The sequence below is a fragment of the Oncorhynchus masou genome, chromosome 30 (assembly GCF_036934945.1).
Source record: "Oncorhynchus masou masou isolate Uvic2021 chromosome 30, UVic_Omas_1.1, whole genome shotgun sequence".
Taxonomy (NCBI): domain Eukaryota; kingdom Metazoa; phylum Chordata; class Actinopteri; order Salmoniformes; family Salmonidae; genus Oncorhynchus; species Oncorhynchus masou.
Genome location: NC_088241.1, coordinates 44,650,808 through 44,671,891, shown reverse-complemented (window position 1 = coordinate 44,671,891; position 21,084 = coordinate 44,650,808). Strand labels below are relative to the sequence as shown.

General features: G+C 43.8%; 1 protein-coding gene across 3 annotated transcripts in view; it reads left to right on the top strand.

Annotated features, from left to right (window-relative positions):
* The window catches only part of LOC135522644 (partitioning defective 3 homolog), a 581,006-nt gene that overhangs the window by 61,900 nt on the left and 498,022 nt on the right, over positions 1 to 21,084 (top strand). For all 3 annotated transcript variants that reach the window (XM_064949098.1, XM_064949099.1, XM_064949097.1), the window contains exon 2: positions 8,865 to 8,966. In XM_064949098.1, the coding sequence (XP_064805170.1) occupies positions 8,865 to 8,966 (102 nt within the window). The remainder of the gene's footprint in view (positions 1 to 8,864; positions 8,967 to 21,084) is intronic.

The window sequence follows — 21,084 nt, the reverse complement described above, 5'->3', positions numbered from 1 at the left end:
TAGGGTTGCACAATTTGGGGAATATTAAGAGGTGGAAACTTTCTGTGGGAATTAACAGGAATATATGGGAATTAACAGGAATAAATGGGAATATATGGGAATTAACGGAAATATATGCACATTAATATTAATACCATTTAAATATAGATTTTTTTTTGCATTGGATATATTTACCATATCATAAGTAGACATAATTGCAAATGATTAAATCCTTCTAATAGAATTGAACTTTAATTAAATGAGTTGACTCTTCACGTGGGATGATTTCACTGAACAACAAAATAAAGGGAATATTGAATGATCCCCAATGATCCATCACATCTCCCAAAAAATGTTTTCTACATAAATCTGTAAAATGATAGTCTAGAAACTAAAGCTTTGTCTTCCTCTCAGGCTTAGTGATGACACCATAGGCCTTGTTGATCTCGGCACCAGACAGGATGCTCTTGACAGCATACTTGGGGTCCAACATGTACACTGGGCTTCAGGCAGAAGTCTTCACGCTTTTTGATGTATTTTCAGAACTGCAGTTTCCTCTGCTTGGAGCAACAGTGAAGTGAGTAGGGCAGTACAGATTTCTTCTCTTACATCGACAAGCAGAGTCTGAACATCAGACGGGATGACATTGTCTCCCTCAATCTGCGCAATGGCTACTGCTATAGGTTACATGAGTTTCAGGCTGCTTACCCCTCTCTCCCAAAATACATCATTCAGGAGGATCCTCTTGATGGGTCTGTCCATATCGGCAGACTGATGTGGCCATTTCTTGGAGAAACCCCTTCCCCTCCAGGAGACTGTCAAACATGATGACAACACCACCCCAACGGGTGTTGCTGGGAAGCTTCAATGTGGTGCTCTGATTCTTCTCACTTTGCTTGGTGAGGAAGATTTCTGCTATAACTTGATGACCCTTCACATACCTAGCCATTTCCTTGGCTCACTTGTTGAGTCTATCCATTGTTTTCATTGCCATGATGGGTTTGAGGAGCAGATTCAATGCATGAGCAGCACAGCCAATGGGTGTGATGTGAGGGTAGGACCCCTCCACTTTAGACCAAGCAGCCTTCATGTTCGCAGCATTGTCTGTCAACAGTGCAAATACCTTGACTGCCTTCAGCTCATCTGCAATGTAGAGACCGGTGTGTCTGTTGTCCCTTGTGTCTGTGCTCTTGTATAATACTGGTTGAGGGGTGGAGATGATGTAGTTAATTATTCCTTGCCCACAAACATTCGACCACCCATTAGAGATGATTGCAATACAGTCTGTTTTCTCAATGATTTGCTTGACCTTCACTTGAACTCTGTTGAACTCTGTATCCAGCAAATGGGTAGATAAAGCATGTCTGGTTGGAGGGTTGTATGCTGGGCGAAGAACATTCAGAAATCTCTTCCACTACACATTGCCTGTGAGCATCAGAGGTGAACCAGTTGCATACACAGCTCGAGCAAGACATTCATCACTATTTCTCTGACTATGTTCCTCCATTCAGTCAAAAAAACTACTGATTTCAGGAGGACCATGAGCTGTTGCTATCGATAAGGTGTCTGAGGTGTCATCATTTTCACCTCGAATCTCTCTGACTTTTGTCAGAGGTTGCTTGTTGTGAGCACTGAGGGAACTATATGCACTTGGCTTGATGATTCTGCATCTTTGTTGCATTCTTCACATATGATTTGGCACAGTATTTGCAAATGTACAAAGCTTTTCCTTCTACATTAACTGCATTGAAATGTCTCCACACATCAGATAGTGCCTGTGGCATTTTCCTGTAAAGATTCAAAAAAAGAGAAAATACAATTCCATGTAGAGAAAAATAGTCAAGCAGTTAGATTAAACAACGCATTTGTAAAATAAATATTTTAAAATGAAACATGTATGGAAACAGGTGAATTAACACTCCTCAGTTAGCAGGCTCAAGCAAGCTAAAACCCACACGATAGCAAAAACTAACTAACCGAAATTGTTAACAACTTAGAAATGATTTAAACACATTTTGCTATAGGCTACTATTTACTACTGAACAAAAACATCATGTATGACATATAAAATATATTCACCCCACCCCAGTATTGTCTTCAAAACTTACCAGAAAGCATGCAGTCCATGGCTCAGACAGTGTAGTAGTGTGGGCTCAATAGCATCTCATTAGTGTGCACGATCTTGTGAATCAGCTGTACGTGTGATGCAAGAGTGCACTGCACATGTGCATGCAGAGGGTTGCAATTCCATTGAACCGGGGATAGTTTAACCAAAATATGCCACAAGACCTAGAATTGCCTTATGTGTATCCCAAAAAAGAGGTTCACTATTATAAACGTTTTGATGAATTTTAGCAAAATTCCCAAAATTCCCAGGCTTCACTTCCCATGGAAAATTTCTGGACCGTTTCTGACCCTTTGCAACCCTATGTACAAGACAGGATTTGAAACACCATAATAGTATTTAGAAGCTTTAGAGAGGAAACTAAACCAAAACAGAAGGTATCTAATTCTGCCCTTAGCTGAACTTGGTGTTTTTCAACCTCTTCCGGTTGTGCTCCCAGTCCCTGGCAAGGTGTTGCGCAACACTTGATTAAGTGGTGTTACAACACACGGCGTCATATTTCAAAACATTCCAGGATGATGTGTTTCAATACTCCAGCAAAGTTTAGGTTTCGTCTCCTTCAAGTTATTGGCGGCTCAGTTGCCACTAGTTTTGGTGTTACAATGCACTTCAATTTAACAGTGCGGGAGTTTGCCCATATTAGGAACATCCTTCAACTTCCATGAGTAGAGTGACACTATTGTATCATATCTATAGAATGTGCTTAACTCGAGCACATATGTACACTGTCATCATCATTTCCCATGTGACCCAAACGTGTCTGTGCAAGCTTATGTATACACAATTAATGACTGTTTGGGCCTGTCGGGACATAAAGTCATCAATACCTTATCTCTGTTTGGCAACACAATGCATTGTTATCACCTTTTAACACTACTCAACTGACACAGCAGCCATTTTGTGTCTGGCGTTCCAGGTGGTAATAGACCCGGGCCACTTTCATCAACCATCTCTGACTGCATTGTGCTGTGTCGTTACGTGAGGCTTGGGAAGTCACATTCACAAGGGTCTGATTTGGTTAATATGACCTTCTGTTCTTACTGAACTCACATTGATTTAATTATTTTATTTCACCTGTATTTAACAAGGTAGGCAAGTTGAGAACACGTTCTCATTTACAATTGCGACCTGGCCAAGATAAAGCAAAGCAGTTCGACACATACAACGACACAGAGTTACACATGGAGTAAAACAAACATACAGTCAATAATACAGTAGAAAATAAGTTTATATACAATGTGAGCAAATGAGGTGAGATAATGGCGGTAAAGGCAAGAAAAGGCCATGGTGGCGAAGTAAATACAATATAGTAAGTAAAACACTGGAATGGTTGATTTGCAGTGGAAGAATGTGCAAAGTAGAGATAGAAATAATGGGGTGCAAAGGATCAAAATAAATAAATAAGAGGTAGTTGTTTGGGCTAAATTATAGATGGGCTATGTACAGGTGCAGTATATAGATGGGCTATGTACAGGTGCAGTAATCTGTGAGCTGTCAGAGCAGCTCACAGATTCATCTTGAGTAATCCCCCAGATTCCTGTCGGACGGCTAATGCATTTGTTAATGTGAAATATCCATATCGTCACTCACACAACGTATCTGCAATAGAATCAACGTCAGACTCATTTCGTGTCTGTGATGGTGTTCCTTCCTGTCTATAATAATGTCTGCCCGATGCTATCTTGATTAATTCTACGACACAACTTCAACAGGGAACCTGTTGCTCTTGATCGCTGTCGGTCTCCCAGACACCTTTGTCTCCTCAGTCTGTGTGGTAAGCGATGGCATCATTATTGTTGTGAATCAGCTCTTTGCTTCTCAGGCAGGCAGCATACTGACCCCCCTCAGAGTTGAATGCAGAAGTCTTGTTGTGGTCCCCCACACTGAAAGCAGATCCGACCAGCACAAAGAGCCTGCTAATGTGGTGAAGAGACTGGGCGTTGTAAGAGGGTTGTAAGAGTATACAGACTAATATGAACCTCCTTAGGATCAGCTAAAGAGACACCTGTCGAGACGAGGGTAAGGGTCATAATGGCTGAAGGGATGAGGTAGCAGACAGTGTGACACAACAGGTCACGGGGTCAACACGGGGATCAGAGATTTCAGGTTTTTCTTCTCTTGAAGAGACGACATCACTCTTGGTAGCCCACTATGTCACTGGAGTCATTTGTTAAGACTAATAACTAGATTCATAACAAGATTGGGTGGCTTTGCGATGGCTTTTTAGGGCTCAGGAGAGGTAAAGTTCTTATCTTAATGGGCTGTTTTAAGCACGTATTTTTCACACAATACTTCAGAGTAACAATTAAGGTATTGAAAAACATTTAGATGTTCACTTTTGCTGTGTTGAACTTGTCACCTGATGAAAGAGAACATGAAACGGCTAGACTGGCAGAGAAACACAGAAACAAGCTGAACACTACATTTCTCACAGGGAGAACGGTGTTCGCTTTAAGCAGCTGGAGCTGCTTAAAGATTTAAAAAACATTTTTTTTTATCCCTCTGCAGAACCTTTTATATGGGATGCGACCCAAATGGCACTGTAATCCCTTTATAGTGCACTATTTTTGACCATGACCCATAGGGAATAGGGTGCAATTTGGGACGCATCCATGACAAATGATCCTCGGGTTGACCGTTTCCCGCAGACTATCCTTGAGTTAACTCCACCCCCTGTCCTCCCAGACACTGTCATGCTTTACTGTAATATAAATTGTTATTTTACGATGGAGGTCTTGCTTGTAGGTGGTGGTGGAATTTAAAAATAAAAAAAACTTTTAAAAAACTGTCACACTCAGCCATGGTCCTGCTGTCTGATGGAGAGATGGAGATGAACGTTCTCTTTAAAGTCCAACTGGGGTGAATCACTGGAGTGAGTGGGGAAATAAGAGATGTCAAATGAATTCAAGTTGATGTAGGCCCACGGTGTTTTTGTTCAGTTTTGGTGTATTGAAGTGTTAGTGTGTTCTGTGTTCAAATAAATGTACACCAAAGTGTTGGAGGGATCATTCTGTGGTTGCACCAGTTTGCATGTGTTTGTCCATCTGACTGTGTGTGTGCTCTCTCAGCATGTGTGCCAGGGCTGTGCTCAGTTGATGTGGCCAGCTGTTTAGCCCTCGGGGGGCAGGTCACACTGGGCCAATACAGGGGAACAGAGTGTCCTATGGCCAGGGGAGGTGAGGGAGGTTGACCGAGTGTCCCATGGCCACAGGGGGGCAGAAGTGCACAGTGGGTGCACCCCAAATGGCACACTATCCCTATAAGTGTACTACTTTGACCAAAGCCTTATGAGCCATGGTCAAAAGTAGTGCACTGTAGGAGAAAAGGGTTCCATTTGGGATGGGCTTAGTGTGTCCCATTATGTTCCCTCAACCCCTCTATGGTCATGGGACATAACCCTGTATCCCCTCTATGTCCCTAAGTGTTTCACGAACACAGCAGGGTTACAGGGCAGCAGACTGGGCCATCGGCTCAGTACAGCCCACCAGGGTGGTCAGCTGGGACAGGGGCAGTTTGTCCTGACTGCCTCGGAGGCCAATAAACATCGACCTAATCTAATCTCGCTGTACAGTAGCATGAATATCCTATGCTACATGCTCCATCGCTTGGCACTGATATTAAGGCTATGTCCCAAATGTCACCCTATTCCCTAATGTAGGGCCCATAGGACTTTGGTCAAAAGTTGTGCACTATATAGGGAATAGGGTTCCATTTGGGATATAAACCTAAGCTTTTGATCCATTATGGGGATTTATTGATCTCCAATCCCTGTAACTTGGCTGCTGGACTGATTTCACTGAGGGAGATCTGGAAGTAGACCCATGTCAGACATTTGTTGTGATATTTGCTGTTTCTTGTAGTGGGTTTGTGGTGTGGAATGGCTTCCAGATTCCACACTCATTTTCTCTCATGTCTTGGTTTTCTGTGTAATTGTAACATCTGTATTTTAGTGTTATGATTTTTGTTCGTATGTATGACAATAAAATGACATTACTGCTAAAATACTACTGGTGGTGGAGCTGGTTTTGAATATACATTTCTATTACTTGCTTTTCTTTGTCGTACCTTTTTTTGCCTCACAAAAGTCGATTCTAAAGTGTTATGAATATCATTTGATATTCAAGACCATCTATTGTAGTACATGTATTTACAGCAACTCCCATCTTTTTCTCTGGTGTCAGAACTGCAGGGGGAATTCTTGTACCCCTTATAATCACCATAAATAGATGGAAAAGACCACACAATTATTCCCCGTTTGACTTTGGAAGCTCTTGGCCTGGCGTACCACTCTGTTTACAATTTACAGAAAGGGTCCAGAAATGTGCATGAAGGCATCAAACCCACAGACTCTATTCTGTCGTGTGGAGGGGAAAACGTGAGGGAAGGCCCGGCTTGTTAGTTTGTCCGTCTATCTGTCTGTCTGTCTGTCTCTGTGTGTATGTGTGTGCATTTAAAGCCCAGGAGTCAGTCGGCCATCCCCAGAGGTTATCCTAATAAGGATGTGAAGGAAACGAGCTGAGCTGAGATGTTTTGGCTTAACTTCTGACCTGCGTGGTCTACGCTTCACTACCTGTGTGCTATGAGGGTTGGGGGGGGGCTGCTTTTCTTCACCTTGCACCTACAGTAGTTATTCACCTTTTTAGTTTTGCTCAAAGCTGGAAAAGCAGGCAGTTCTCAAAAGATGAATGTCCGTGTATCGGTCTGTGTATCTGGCCTAAAGCCCTGCCATGGCTTTGCACACTTATCTAAATACATGGGTGGGAGACGGATTACATCATTTTATATTGCAATGCCAGTCTGTGATGGCGACAGGCATGTATGCGCTTAAGTCCAAGCCCCACTCTCCCTTTACTTGAGCTAAAGACAAGTTCTGGAACTATGGCGACTACTTAAGTCTTTTTTTTAAGCGCCTGCTTTGGGCTGGATGTGTCAATGTGTAGCTCATACATGGATAATCTGTCAGCAGAAGTTATGTTTTTACCTCAATTATTCATGAAATCCTTAGTTTGTAAGCAACTGTTTTCTGGAAGCTGTGTGCTGATATTTTGAGCACTGCAAGCTTGGCCCATTTGGGCCACCCCCCTAGCAATTTGAGTTCGAGCCTAAGAGCTTCAGCCCCTCAGTATTTGAGTGACAGCTAGCAAGATGCACATTGATGAGTTGCAGAGTGAAAGAAGAAGGCCCAGCATTATCCAATGAGGTTGCAGGGCGGGCCCAGTGGCCCAGTGCCACAACAGAGGGAGAGTGAGCGAGATGTATCCTTCAGTTTGTATTTCCACCAGTTCACTGGTTGTGTACCCAATGGTTTTAACCAGCAATGTGGCATGTGCGGGAAGTAGTCAAGCAAGGTGTTTCTACCGGGCTTTGCCAATGTTCGGTAATCTTTGTTTATGAAAGCGTCCATGCGCTTAGGCTGTCTGTGATGTTACAGGGCATGTAGCCTGATTCTAGGCCAGATTGGATTGATTGAAAGGTTTGATTTTGGTTTCACAACCAGTTTATTTCTGTAAAGCATTTTTTTTTGTTTTGTAAGTCATTTTTGTCTATATTGCCAAATTATTATTGATCCTAAATACTGCTACCATTACTAGCCTATCCTCATCATGTGAATTAAACCGCTCTTTTGAACCTTATAATTTGCCTCCTATCTGCCAACCGCTACTTTTTCGAAAGGTCTAATATCTAACAGAACCAAATCAACCTCAACCTGTTACCTGCCTTGAACTCTCTCTGTATTGTCTAAGTCTTAGCTAATGCGTGCTCTCTCTATATTGTCTAAGTCTTAGCTAATGCGTCCTCTCTCTATATTGCCTAAGTCTTAGCTAATGCGTCCTCTCTCTCTCTGTATTGCCTAAGTCTTAGCTAATGCGTCCTCTCTCTCTCTGTATTGCCTAAGTCTTAGCTAATGCGTCCTCTCTCTCTCTGTATTGCCTAAGTCTTAGCTAATGCGTCCTCTCTCTCTATATATTGCCTAAGTCTTAGCTAATGCATTCTCTCTCTCTCTCTCTGTATTGTCTGAGTCTTAGCTAATGCGTCCTCTCTCTCTCTCTCTCTCCATCTCCCTTGTTTCAATCTGGTCTAAAATAACTGTCTCACCTCTTCTCTCTAAGATAAGCCATGTCTTACTTCTTCTCTCTAAGATAAGCCATGTCTTACTTCTTCTCTCTAAGATAAGCCATGTCTTACTACTTCTCTCTAAGATAAGCCTTGTCTTACTTCTTCTCTCTAAGATAAGCCATGTCTTACTACTTCTCTCTAAGATAAGCCATGTCTTACTTATTCTCTCTAAGATAAGCCATGTCTTACTGATTCTCTCTGAGATAAGCCATGTCTTACTTCTTCTCTCTTAAGATAAGCCATGTCTCACCTCTCCTCTCTAAGATAAACCATGTCTCTTCTCTCTAAAATAAGCCACGTCTCACCTCTCTTCTCTCTAAAATAAGCCACGTCTCACTTCTCTTCTCTCTAAAATAAGCCACGTCTCACCTCTCTTCTCTCTAAAATAAGCCACGTCTCACCTCTCTTCTCTCTAAAATAAGCCACGTCTCTACTCTCTTCTCTCTAAAATAAGCCATGTCTCCACTCTCTTCTCTCTAAAATAAGCCATGTCTCACCTCTCTTCTCTCTAAAATAAGCCATGTCTCCACTCTCTTCTCTCTAAAATAAGCCACGTCTCCACTCTCTTCTCTCTAAAATAAGCCACGTCTCCACTCTCTTCTCTCTAAGATAATCCATGTTTCTTCTCTGTCCCTCCCTCTAGGATCCTGGCTACTGGCTACAGGTGCACAGGTTGGAGCATGGGGACGGAGGCATACTGGATCTGGACGACACACTGTGCGATGTGGCCGATGACAAAGACAGGGTGAGTCACGCTGTGGTCAGTGGGCTTGATACACCCCAGGAAGCTATTTGAGCTATTTCAGGGTAAAAATCATTTGCTGAGATGTCCTTCCTGCTTTGCATATAACCATGTGATGATGTGTGTTGTGTTATAACTGGACCAATTAGTCTGCCACTTCCTGCTGTGATCCCCACAGTAGCAGCCAAGTGATGCCCAGGCTTACAATACTGGCAAATACTGAGGCATATTTCTCAGATGAATTCACAGGCCATTTCCTACCAGATGCTAGCTGTCTTATCTCCTCAAAATTGAGAACTGGAAAGAAAATGACAAGGTCTAAAACTAGATATTTAAGTGTAAAAATAGATGACTAAATTACTTAAATGTGATGCTGCTGCTGCTGCCTCTGGTTGAATGACTAATGAACTCTATAAAACAGAGAAACAGTCTTTGTAAACTCTGAGAGGGCGTGGCTTTGGCTGCACTGTCTATTTACGAGAATCTGTTTTCATATTTCTACTGAGAAGAATCATGAGCCCCCTGCCTGTCACACAATGTCATTGCAGCCATACTTTATCTACCAACACACTGCCGTTTGATGGCATATGGACAATAGACGAACGCTGTTGACAGGGCTTCAGTGATTTATGTGGCTCACAAAAGGGCTTGGGTAGTTAGGTACTGTGTTAGATTAGATTACTAAAGGCATGTTCACACTGCCGAGGGCTAAGTGCCTCAAAGCACTGGGCTAAGGGAGGTTTGAGCTTGGGGCTAAGCGAGTGTTCACACGTGCACATTCTAAAGTGGGCTAGCACCAACCTTAACCCAAGGGCTAGCCAATCAGAGTTCCTTTGATACCTAATTTGAATTTTCTACACAAGAAAAGGGACAGTTGGTGTCACTTCACCCTACTTGTGTGAACACAGGCTAAGCTAGCCCAGGGCCAGTCTTATCCTGGGGCTAAGAACAATGCATCTGTGAAAAGGCCTCAAGTGTTGAATCAGAGTGTAATCTGGTGTTATGCTATAATAGAACAGAGATAGAGAGAGCTTTAGTAAGAGCAGTAGAGGTCATTCTAATCAGCTATAGTAAGGGATAGGATGGGAACATTTGAGAAAACACATTCTCCATTTACATTTTAGTCAAGCCAAATATTAGCCCAAGCCCTTTGGACACTATTTACTTCTTCTAGTACATCCAGACTACTGTAGTTTCCTCTGGTAAACTTTATTTGACTGCTGGCTGGTACAGCGTGTGTGTGGGTGCTTGCGTGTGTGTGTAGGTATGTGCGTGTGTGTGGTTGCGTACATGTGTGCGGGTTCACTCCAGATTGAAAGCCAAACAGAGTGTGGGTAGAGAGACCATGACACCTCTAGTTATGACGGTGGTGTGTCTTTAGACGTTGTGAACCAGAGCTGTGTGTTCATCTCCGGCCTGTAGGAAGTGCTGCTGTTTATGGGACAGTTTGTCAACCAGACAGGAGGTGTGTGTGTGTGTGTGTGTGTGTGTGTGTGAGAGCGGTGGTCTGGATGCGTGAGCTGGTTTTTCCAGGTGGCATGCCATGCTTCTGTTTTCATCCCTCTCCTTTCAACACTGTCTGGTATTCAGGCCCTGGGTTCCGTGCTATTCCCCATCAAACTCCATCCCTGCACATGGACAGGAAATAGCAGTAGAGACAATACGAGGAGCTCTGTCCTTTAACATCAGTGACAGTACAGTACACTGCTATACCCAGAGAGCCATACATAACATCTTTTAGTCATTTAGCAGACGCTCTTATACAAAGCGACTTACAGTTAGTGCATTCATCTTAAGATAGCTCGGTGGGACAACCACATATCACAGTCATAGGAAGGACATTTCATCTCAATAAAATAGCTATCAGCAAAGTCAGAGCTAGTAAGGGGGAAAAATATAGAATATATATATATATACATACATACATACATACATACATACATACATACATACATACATTCGGTTAGGACATCTACTTTGTGCATGACACAAGTAATTTTTCCAACAACTGTTTACAGACAGATTATTTCACTTATAATTCAATGTATCACAATTCCAGTGGGTCAGAAGTTTACATACACTAAGTGGACTGTGCCTTTAAACAGCTTGGAAAATCCCCAAAAATGATGTCATGGCTTTAGAATCTTCTGTTAGGCTAATTTACATCATTTCAGTCAATTGGAGGTGTACCTGTGGATGTATTTCAAGGTCTACCTTCAAACTCAGTGGTTCTTTGCTTGACATCATGGGGAAATCAAAAGAAATCAGCCAAGACCTCAGAAAAAAACACCTGAAGGTACCACATTCATCTGTACAAACAATAGTACACAAGTATAAACACTATGGGACCACGCAGCCGTCATACCGCTCATGAAGGAGACGCGTTCTGTCTCCTAGAGATGAACGTACTTTGTTACGAAAAGGGCAAATCAGTCCCAGAACAACAGCAAAGGACCTTGTGAAGATGCTGGAGGAAACAGGTACAAAAGTATCTATATCCACAGTAAAAGTCCTACATCGACAGAACCATGAAAGGCAACTCAGGAAGGATATATATATATATAATATATTTTTTTATAGATATATATATATATATATATATTTTTTTTTTATAGATATATATATATATATTTTTTTTTTATAGATATATATATATATATATATTTTTTAGATATATATATATATAATATATATTTTTATATATTTTTTATATATAGATATATATTGTTATATATATTTTTTATATATATATTTTTTATATATATATAGATATTTTTATATATATTTTTTATATATATATATTTTTATATATATTTTTTATATATATATATATTATTTTTTTATAGGCACATCTGTCAATTGAAATGCATTCCAGGTGACTACCTTACGAGGCTGGTTGAGAGAATGGCAAGAGTGTGCAAAGCTGTCATTAAGGCAAAGGGTGGCTACTTTGAAGAATCTCAAATATTATATATATATATATATATTTTTTTTTTATATATATATATTATATATATTTTTTTATATATATATATTATATTTGAGATTCTTCAAAGTAGCCACCCTTTGCCTTAATGACAGCTTTGCACACTCTTGCCATTCTCTCAACCAGCCTCGTAAGGTAGTCACCTGGAATGCATTTCAATTGACAGATGTGCCTTGTTAAAAGTTAATTTGTGGATTTTAAGTTCCAACCGCTGTGTCTTTGTGAGACACAGAGTAGGTGAACAGATGACTGTCCTTCAAGACTGTTGGAAAAGCATTCCAGGTGATGGTGGTTGAGAGAATGCCAAGAGTGTGCAAAGCTGTCATCAAGGCAAAGGGTGGCTACTTTGAAGAATCTCAAACATTTGATATATTTTGATTTGTTTAACACTTTTATTGGTTACTAAATGATTCTATATGTATTATTTCATCATGTTGATGTCTTCACTATTATTCCACTATGTAGAAAATAGTACAAATAAAGAAAAAACCCTTGAATGAGTAGGTGTGTCCAAACTTTTGACCGGTACTATATATGTCTGTGACATGAGTATACCCTGCTGAGTTTAAAGACCATGACAACAGTTCCTATGTACTGTTATATTTAGGATCCTATGTATCTTGGCTTGCATAAATGAAAGACTGTCTGTCTGTCTGTCTGTCTGTCTGTCTGTCTGTCTAATTGCACTGATGCCATTGTCATGAGACTGACACATGCAGTACCTTTAAAAGCACTAGGTCTGTTCACAGTAGTGGCTGTACGTGTAATGCTATGCATATCCACTGTACTGTGTGTGCACTGTGCGTCCCAACGGGCACCAGATTCCCTACATAGTGAAATACTTATGATCAGAGCTCTATTGGCCCTGGTCAAAAGGGTCAAAAGTAGTGCACTATATAGGGAAATGACTGTAATTTGGGACTCCGCCTGTACGCGTTGCTGCTCGCCAGTGATTAATGAGCAGTTTAAAGCTAACAGCATTGTTTAAGGCCTCTATAACCTCCAGACTGACTGACTGACTGACTGACTGACTGACTGACTGACTGACTGACTGACAGACAGGGTTGTGGAGCCGGTCAGCCCAGTCTTAAAAATAAGTCTAGCCTGCTTCCTTCCGCTTCTTACACAATGTAATTTTGGTTTGACTTCAAAACCAGTTTGGAGCACAACCACCTCTGCCTTGACAGTAGGAACAAACAGAGTATATTAGGTTGTCTATTCTAAATTAAGATGTGCTTTTTAGTGTACCTCTTCCTTTACAACCTTTACCTATAGCAGAATTGGAATGCGTCCCAAATGACACCCTAATCCCTATTGCTTGAACTGCTTGACCAGGGCTCTGGTCTAAAGTAGTGCGCTATATAGAGAATAGAGTGCCATTTCTGACCTTCGCTTCTCCAGCTTTCACAGGAAGTATGATTGTAGTACAAGCAGGAAACTAATGCCAGTTTAGCGCAGCAGCGAGTGGCAACCCCTACATCTTAGTGTGGGTGTGGGTGTGTCAAATCAAAGTTTATTGGTCGCGTAGACGGTTTTGCAGATGTTGTCCCAGGTGCAGCGAAAGGCTTATTCTTCTAGCGCCAACAATGCAGCAATATCTGGCAATACAATAACGACACACATAATCAAACAGTTTTAAAAAAGAACAAGTTAAGACGTATCAAAACGGCAGAATCCGGAGTATAAATACATATGTATCTGAATGGTGTGTAAAGACAGTGTGGACGGTATATGAATAGACAAGTTGTCGTATAGGATGAGCCTTGACTAGAACACAGTATATACATAATAGTGGGTAAAACAGTATGTCAAATTATTAAAGTGACCAGTGCTCAATGACTATGTACGTAGGGCAGCGGTCTCTAAGGTGAAGGGTAGAGTACCAGGTGGTAGCCAGCTAGTGACAGTCTCTAAGGTGAAGGGTAGAGTACCAGGTGGTAGCCAGCTAGTGACAGTCTCTAAGGTGAAGGGAGGAGTACCAGGTGGTAGCCAGCTAGTGACAGTCTCTAAGGTGAAGGGTAGAGTACCAGGTGGTAGCCAGCTAGTGACAGTCTCTAAGGTGAAGGGTAGAGTACCAGGTGGTAGCCAGCTAGTGACAGTCTCTAAGGTGAAGGGTAGAGTACCAGGTGGTAGCCAGCTAGTGACAGTCTCTAAGGTGAAGGGTAGAGTACCAGGTGGTAGCCGGCTAGTGACAGTCTCTAAGGTGAAGGGTAGAGTACCAGGTGGTAGCCGGCTAGTGACAGTCTCTAAGGTGAAGGGTAGAGTACCAGGTGGTAGCCAGCTAGTGACAGTCTCTAAGGTGAAGGGTAGAGTACCAGGTGGTAGCCAGCTAGTGACAGTCTCTAAGGTGAAGGGTAGAGTACCAGGTGGTAGCCGGCTAGTGACAGTCTCTAAGGTGAAGGGTAGAGTACCAGGTGGTAGCCGGCTAGTGACAGTCTCTAAGGTGACGGGTAGAGTACCAGGTGGTAGCCGGCTAGTGACGGTCTCTAAGGTGAAGGGTAGAGTACCGGGTGGTAGCCGGCTAGTGACAGTCTCTAAGGTGAAGTGTAGAGTACCGGGTGGTAGCCGGCTAGTGACAGTCTCTAAGGTTCAGGCCTGGGTACTGGACGGAGGCCGACTCGCGGTAACAATTTAACAGTCTGATGGCCTGGAGATAGAAGCTGTTTTTCAATCTCAGTCCCAGCTTTGATCCACCTCTACTGTCTCCGCCTTCAAGATTGTAGCGTGGCGAATAGGCCGTTGCTTGGCTGAGGTCCTTGATCATCTTCTTGACCTTCCTGTGAAACCGGGTGTAGGTGTCCTGGAGGGCAGGCGGTGTGACCCCGATGACGCATTGGGCTGACTGCACCATCCTCTGGAGAGCCTTGTGGTTGCAGATGGTGCATTTGCCATACCAGGCGGTGATACAGCATGACAGAATGGGCGCGTTCGCGGACACTTAAGTCCGATATAGTCGTGCTGCCAGGAACATAGCCCTGTTGAGAATGCCCTGGCCCATACTATGTACCGGGGAAGGCCACTGTTTAAAAGAGGCAGGGAGAGACTCAACCCCCCCTAACAGGTTGTCTGTCCCTGGGGTAAAGGAGGAAGGTATATACCCTGTCAAGGCTGGTTAAAGGCTGTCTTTATATTCAACAGTGGTTGATTTGCATTAGTAGGTATTCCTGACTTTAAAAAAAATATATATATATTTTACCAGGCAAGTAAGTTAAGAACAAACTCTTATTTTCAATGACGGCCTAGGAACAGTGAGTTAACTGCCTGTTCAGGGGCAGAAGGACAGATTTGTACCTTGTCAGCTCGGGGGTTTGAACTTGCAACTTTGCAACCTTCTGGTTACTATAGTCCAACGTTCTAACCACTAGGCTACCCTGCCGCCCCAGGTCCGCTGCCCCAGAGTCAGGTCTGTAAAGGAGGGTAGTTCAGGATAGACACACTCCCTTGGCAGGCAGCTGTAACGGTTGAGATTCTCAGGTGTGTGTTTGTAGGGTCTGCTTGTGACTGTGGTGCAGCAGCAACAATACCATCCATTCAGCTAGTCAATTATGTCACACGGACTTGAGGACATTTAAAGTGACTTGGCCCTTCAATTTGTCACAATAGATTTGGAAGACAGTCAGTGTGTGCGAACACACTCCGTTTGTTGGTTGGCCTGTAGGTGTGTTAATGTGGCTTGCCCCATGATGTGGTTTGCCCCATGATGTGGTTTCATGGTCTGTACACTGTGTGTGTTATGTTATATGAGTGTGGTAAAACACCCATGTTATGTTATAGTCCTCACATACGGCTTTTGCACTCCTGTAACTGGAAGCACGTTTCCATAGTTTCCATCTTTGTGAAAGACGCCCTCTTCTCTTTCCTCTTTCTCTCTATCTGCTCTGCCTATCCCTCCATCCCTCCTTCTCTCTCTATCTGCTCTGCCTATCCCTCCATCCCTCCTTCTTTCTCTCTATCTGCTCTGCCTATCCCTCCATCCCTCCTTCTTTCTCTCTATCTGCTCTGCCTATCCCTCCATCCCTCCTTCTTTCTCTCTATCTGCTCTGCCTATCCCTCCATCCCTCCTCCTTTCTCTCTATCTGCTCTGCCTATCCCTCCATCCCTCCTTCTGTCTCTATCTGCTCTGCCTATCCCTCCATCCCTCCTTCTTTCTCTCTATCTGCTCTGCCTATCCCTCCAACCCTCCTCCTTTCTCTCTATCTGCTCTGCCTATCCCTCCATCCCTCCTTCTTTCTCTCTATCTGCTCTGCCTATCCCTCCATCCCTCCTTCTTTCTCTCTATCTGCTCTGCCTATCCCTCCATCCCTCCTCCTTTCTCTCTATCTGCTCTGCCTATCCCTCCATCCCTCCTTCTTTCTCTCTATCTGCTCTGCCTATCCCTCCATCCCTCCTCCTTTCTCTCTATCTGCTCTGCCTATCCCTCCATCCCTCCTCCTTTCTCTCTATCTGCTCTGCCTATCCCTCCATCCCTCCTTCTTTCTCTCTATCTGCTCTGCCTATCCCTCCAACCCTCCTCCTTTCTCTCTATCTGCTCTGCCTATCCCTCCAACCCTCCTCCTTTCTCTCTATCTGCTCTGCCTATCCCTCCATCCCTCCTTCTTTCTCTCTATCTGCTCTGCCTATCCCTCCATCCCTCCTTCTTTCTCTCTATCTGCTCTGCCTATCCCTCCATCCCTCCTTCTTTCTCTCTATCTGCTCTGCCAATCACTCCATCCCTCCTTCTTTCTCTCTATCTGCTCTGCCTATCACTCCATCCCTCCTTTCTCTCTATCTGCTCTGCCTATCCCTCTATCCCTTGTTCTTTCTCTCTATCTGCTCTGCCTATCCCTCCATCCCTCCTCCTTTCTCTCTATCTGCTCTGCCTATCCCTCCAACCCTCCTCCTTTCTCTCTATCTGCTCTGCCTATCCCTCCAACCCTCCTCCTTTCTCTCTATCTGCTCTGCCTATCCCTCCATCCCTCCTTCTTTCTCTCTATCTGCTCTGCCTATCCCTCCATCCCTCCTTCTTTCTCTCTATCTGCTCTGCCTATCCCTCCATCCCTCCTTCTTTCTCTCTATCTGCTCTGCCTATCCCTCCAACCCTCCTCCTTTCTCTCTATCTGCTCTGCCTATCCCTCCATCCCTCCTTCTTTCTCTCTATCTGCTCTGCCTATCACTCCATCCCTCCTTTCTCTCTATCTGCTCTGCCTATCCCTCTATCCCTTGTTCTTTCTCTCTATCTGCTCTGCCTATCCCTCCATCCCTCCTCCTTTCTCTCTATCTGCTCTGCCTATCCCTCCAACCCTCCTCCTTTCTCTCTATCTGCTCTGCCTATCCCTCCATCCCTCCTTCTTTCTCTCTATCTGCTCTGCCTATCCCTCCATCCCTCCTTCTTTCTCTCTATCTGCTCTGCCTATCCCTCCATCCCTCCTTCTTTCTCTCTATCTGCTCTGCCTATCCCTCCAACCCTCCTCCTTTCTCTCTATCTGCTCTGCCTATCCCTCCATCCCTCCTTCTTTCTCTCTATCTGCTCTGCCTATCACTCCATCCCTCCTTTCTCTCTATCTGCTTTGCCTATCCCTCTATCCCTCTTTCTCTCTATCTGCTCTGCCTATCACTCCATCCCTCCTTCTTTCTCTCTATCTTCTCTGCCTATCCCTCCATCCCTCCTTCTTTCTCTCTATCTGCTCTGCCTATCCCTCCAACCCTCCTCCTTTCTCTCTATCTGCTCTGCCTATCCCTCCATCCCTCCTTCTTTCTCTCTATCTGCTCTGCCTATCCCTCCATCCCTCCTTCTTTCTCTCTATCTGCTCTGCCTATCCCTCCATCCCTCCTTCTTTCTCTCTATCTGCTCTGCCAATCACTCCATCCCTCCTTCTTTCTCTCTATCTGCTCTGCCTATCACTCCATCCCTCCTTTCTCTCTATCTGCTCTGCCTATCCCTCTATCCCTTGTTCTTTCTCTCTATCTGCTCTGCCTATCCCTCCATCCCTCCTCCTTTCTCTCTATCTGCTCTGCCTATCCCTCCAACCCTCCTCCTTTCTCTCTATCTGCTCTGCCTATCCCTCCAACCCTCCTCCTTTCTCTCTATCTGCTCTGCCTATCCCTCCATCCCTCCTTCTTTCTCTATCTGCTCTGCCTATCCCTCCATCCCTCCTTCTTTCTCTCTATCTGCTCTGCCTATCCCTCCATCCCTCCTTCTTTCTCTCTATCTGCTCTGCCTATCCCTCCAACCCTCCTCCTTTCTCTCTATCTGCTCTGCCTATCCCTCCATCCCTCCTTCTTTCTCTCTATCTGCTCTGCCTATCACTCCATCCCTCCTTTCTCTCTATCTGCTCTGCCTATCCCTCTATCCCTTGTTCTTTCTCTCTATCTGCTCTGCCTATCCCTCCATCCCTCCTTCTTTCTCTCTATCTGCTCTGCCTATCCCTCCTTCTTTCTCTCTATCTGCTCTGCCTATCCCTCCATCTCTCCTTCTTTCTCTCCCGCCACATCTCTCCTCTCTCTATTTTGTCTTTCTTTCTCTATTTCTACGTCTCTCTCTCCCTCTGTCCCCCGCCTCTCTCTCTCTCCCTGGGCAGGGAGTGGGTGATGACCTCATTTGTTCCACGTATCTGCTTATATTCACCTCTCTCTCTCTCTCTTGCACTCTCTCTCTCTCTCTCTCTCTCTCTCTACCTTTAATAGAAACAGTATGCCAGCCGAAGCAGCCCAGAGCCCAGCCAGGGCCCCCAACAGGCTAACAGACCTGAAGAGAGACCCCCTTGTAGTTATTTTAGGTTTGTGTCCCAAATGGCACTCAATTTCTTATATAGTGCACTACTTTTGACCAGGGGCCATAGGGCTTCGGTGAAAAGTAGTGCACTATATAGGGAATAGGGTGCAATTTGGGACACTAACTTAGCTGATCATTATAATGATTTCATCAGGAGTAATGGTTGTCATGGCTCTGTACTATGTGAAGCTGCAGCTGGTCAGTCATTTCTCACCCAGCTATAGAGCGATAGATGAAATGCATGGTGTTGAATTTGATCTTAACGGTAGTTAATTGGCGTAGCTAGTGGTGGAGTAATGTCCACATGGGCATGCCCACTCTCTGTGTATTTCATGTGGGTACTGTAGGATTCAACATTGGGTCTGACAATCGTTAGGAAACCCACAATCTTATGCTCTTTGCGCTCAAACAATCAGGACTAATTACCAAACACTGTAGCAGACAGACAGTGTCATGAAAGAATCCTTTTAAGACTAATTTAGCTAACCTTGAGTGAAACAGCCAACAAACCTTTATGGCTCAGTCACCATGGGAACCAGGGAGAAGCTGAGCACTATGTGTGTTGATGTTGTTTGTGTCACAAATGGCAGCCAATTCCTGATTTAAGTGCAGTACTTCTGACTAGGGCCCATAGGACTTTGGTCAAAAGTAGTGTACCGTATAGGGAATAGGTTGCCATTCGGAATGCAGACTCAGTGAATGGACAGTGACATAAAGCTGTTATTTGCAAGGGTGTTGTTGCATATGAAACACTATCAGTTTAATGATAGAGGAGATCATGAGCGCTTCAGTGCGTCTCATACCGTTGAGTGTGTTGAGTCCACACCCCGCCAATACATTTGAATGGGAGGAGTGTGAAGCTTGGCCAACATTCAGCTCTGTTTCAGAAACTCAGCCCTGAATGAGAGCACGTTATACATCTAGGTGCTGGAACATGTTCGTCTAGCTGTGGTTGGCTCAAATCTGCTACCCAGACCAGCAGTCCAAAGGCCTGTAGACATTCCATGCTGTGTGTGTCCAGGAGTGTATAGACATGGTTGTCGAGTATTTTGGACTACAGCAGATTTTGTGCAGTGAGCTTTATGTGCAGTTCTGTCTATCAGTCTCTGATAGTCTCACACTGATTTCTCTCTCTCTCGTGCGCGCGCACACTCAGGTTAGTCACATTGCACAAAGAAAGTCTTTGAACATGTCACAGCATTGAGTTAGGGTGAAAAATCCTGTTTCTGCCTTATTGCCTCGTCAAGTGGCCATTATGGGTAGTCGTGGTGACACTCTGCTCTGTCTCAAGCACCAGTAACAATCTCCGGATTTCTCCCTACATGGTCAAGATGATTGGTGGATCAAGTAGCGTCATTACTGCTGATAGTTGTACATCCCTAATGGCACTCTATTCCCTTTGTAGTGCACTACGGGCCCTGGTCAAAAGTAGTGCACTGTATAGGGAATAGAGTCCCATTTGGGACTTAGGTAGTATTTCTTTGTAACACCCATTCTCTATGAGCAAATGAAATGACAGTGCAACGGTCTGGGGCATCTACACAAAAACAAGTATGAGTAATATATTGTGCCATGCAATGTGGTTAGGGTTAGTGGCTGCATGTGTTTTTGTTCCAGAGCATGGATGATCTATGTGTCAGTTCTGTGAAATATTCAATCTGCTACCATTCCCCTCAGAACCACATGTAACATCTTTAAGATGTACAGTAGGAGTCCGTTTGGACTCATTCAAGAGTTATTTTCTACATTGTAGTATAATAAAGACATCAACATAACACACATGGAATCATGTAGTAACCCAAAAAGTGTTAAACAAATCAAAATGTATTTATATTTGCGATTCTTCAAAGTATCTACCCTTTGCCTTGATGACAGCTTTGCACACGCTTGACATTCTCTCCACCAGCTTGACATGGAATGCTTTTCCAACAGTCTTGAAGGAGCTCCCACATATGCTGTGCACTTGTTGGCTGCTTCGACTTCACTCTGCAGTCCAACTCATCCCAAACCATCTCTTGGGTTAAGGTCGGTGATTGTGGAGACAAGGTCATCTGATGCAGCACTCCATCACTCTCCTTCTTGCAGAATAGCCCTTACACAGCCTGGAGGTGTGTTTTGGGTCATTGTCCTGTTGAAAAACCTATGATAGATAGCTTTTAAGATGGTCTGAGACCAAGCCTTTTTGGGCTTGTTTCCTGCCAATAATGGCATGCCTCTGCCCCCTAGTGGTCGGTATATGTTAGTGCCACTAAATGTGTGTAGCAGCCATTTTTATGCAGTCTCTGCTGGCAGCTCATTTGAAAGTATTCAAATTCTCTTACACTTGCTAACGTCAGGTGGTTTCCCTATGTGTTGAATGAAAAACAAAGCTGTGTGAGTATTAC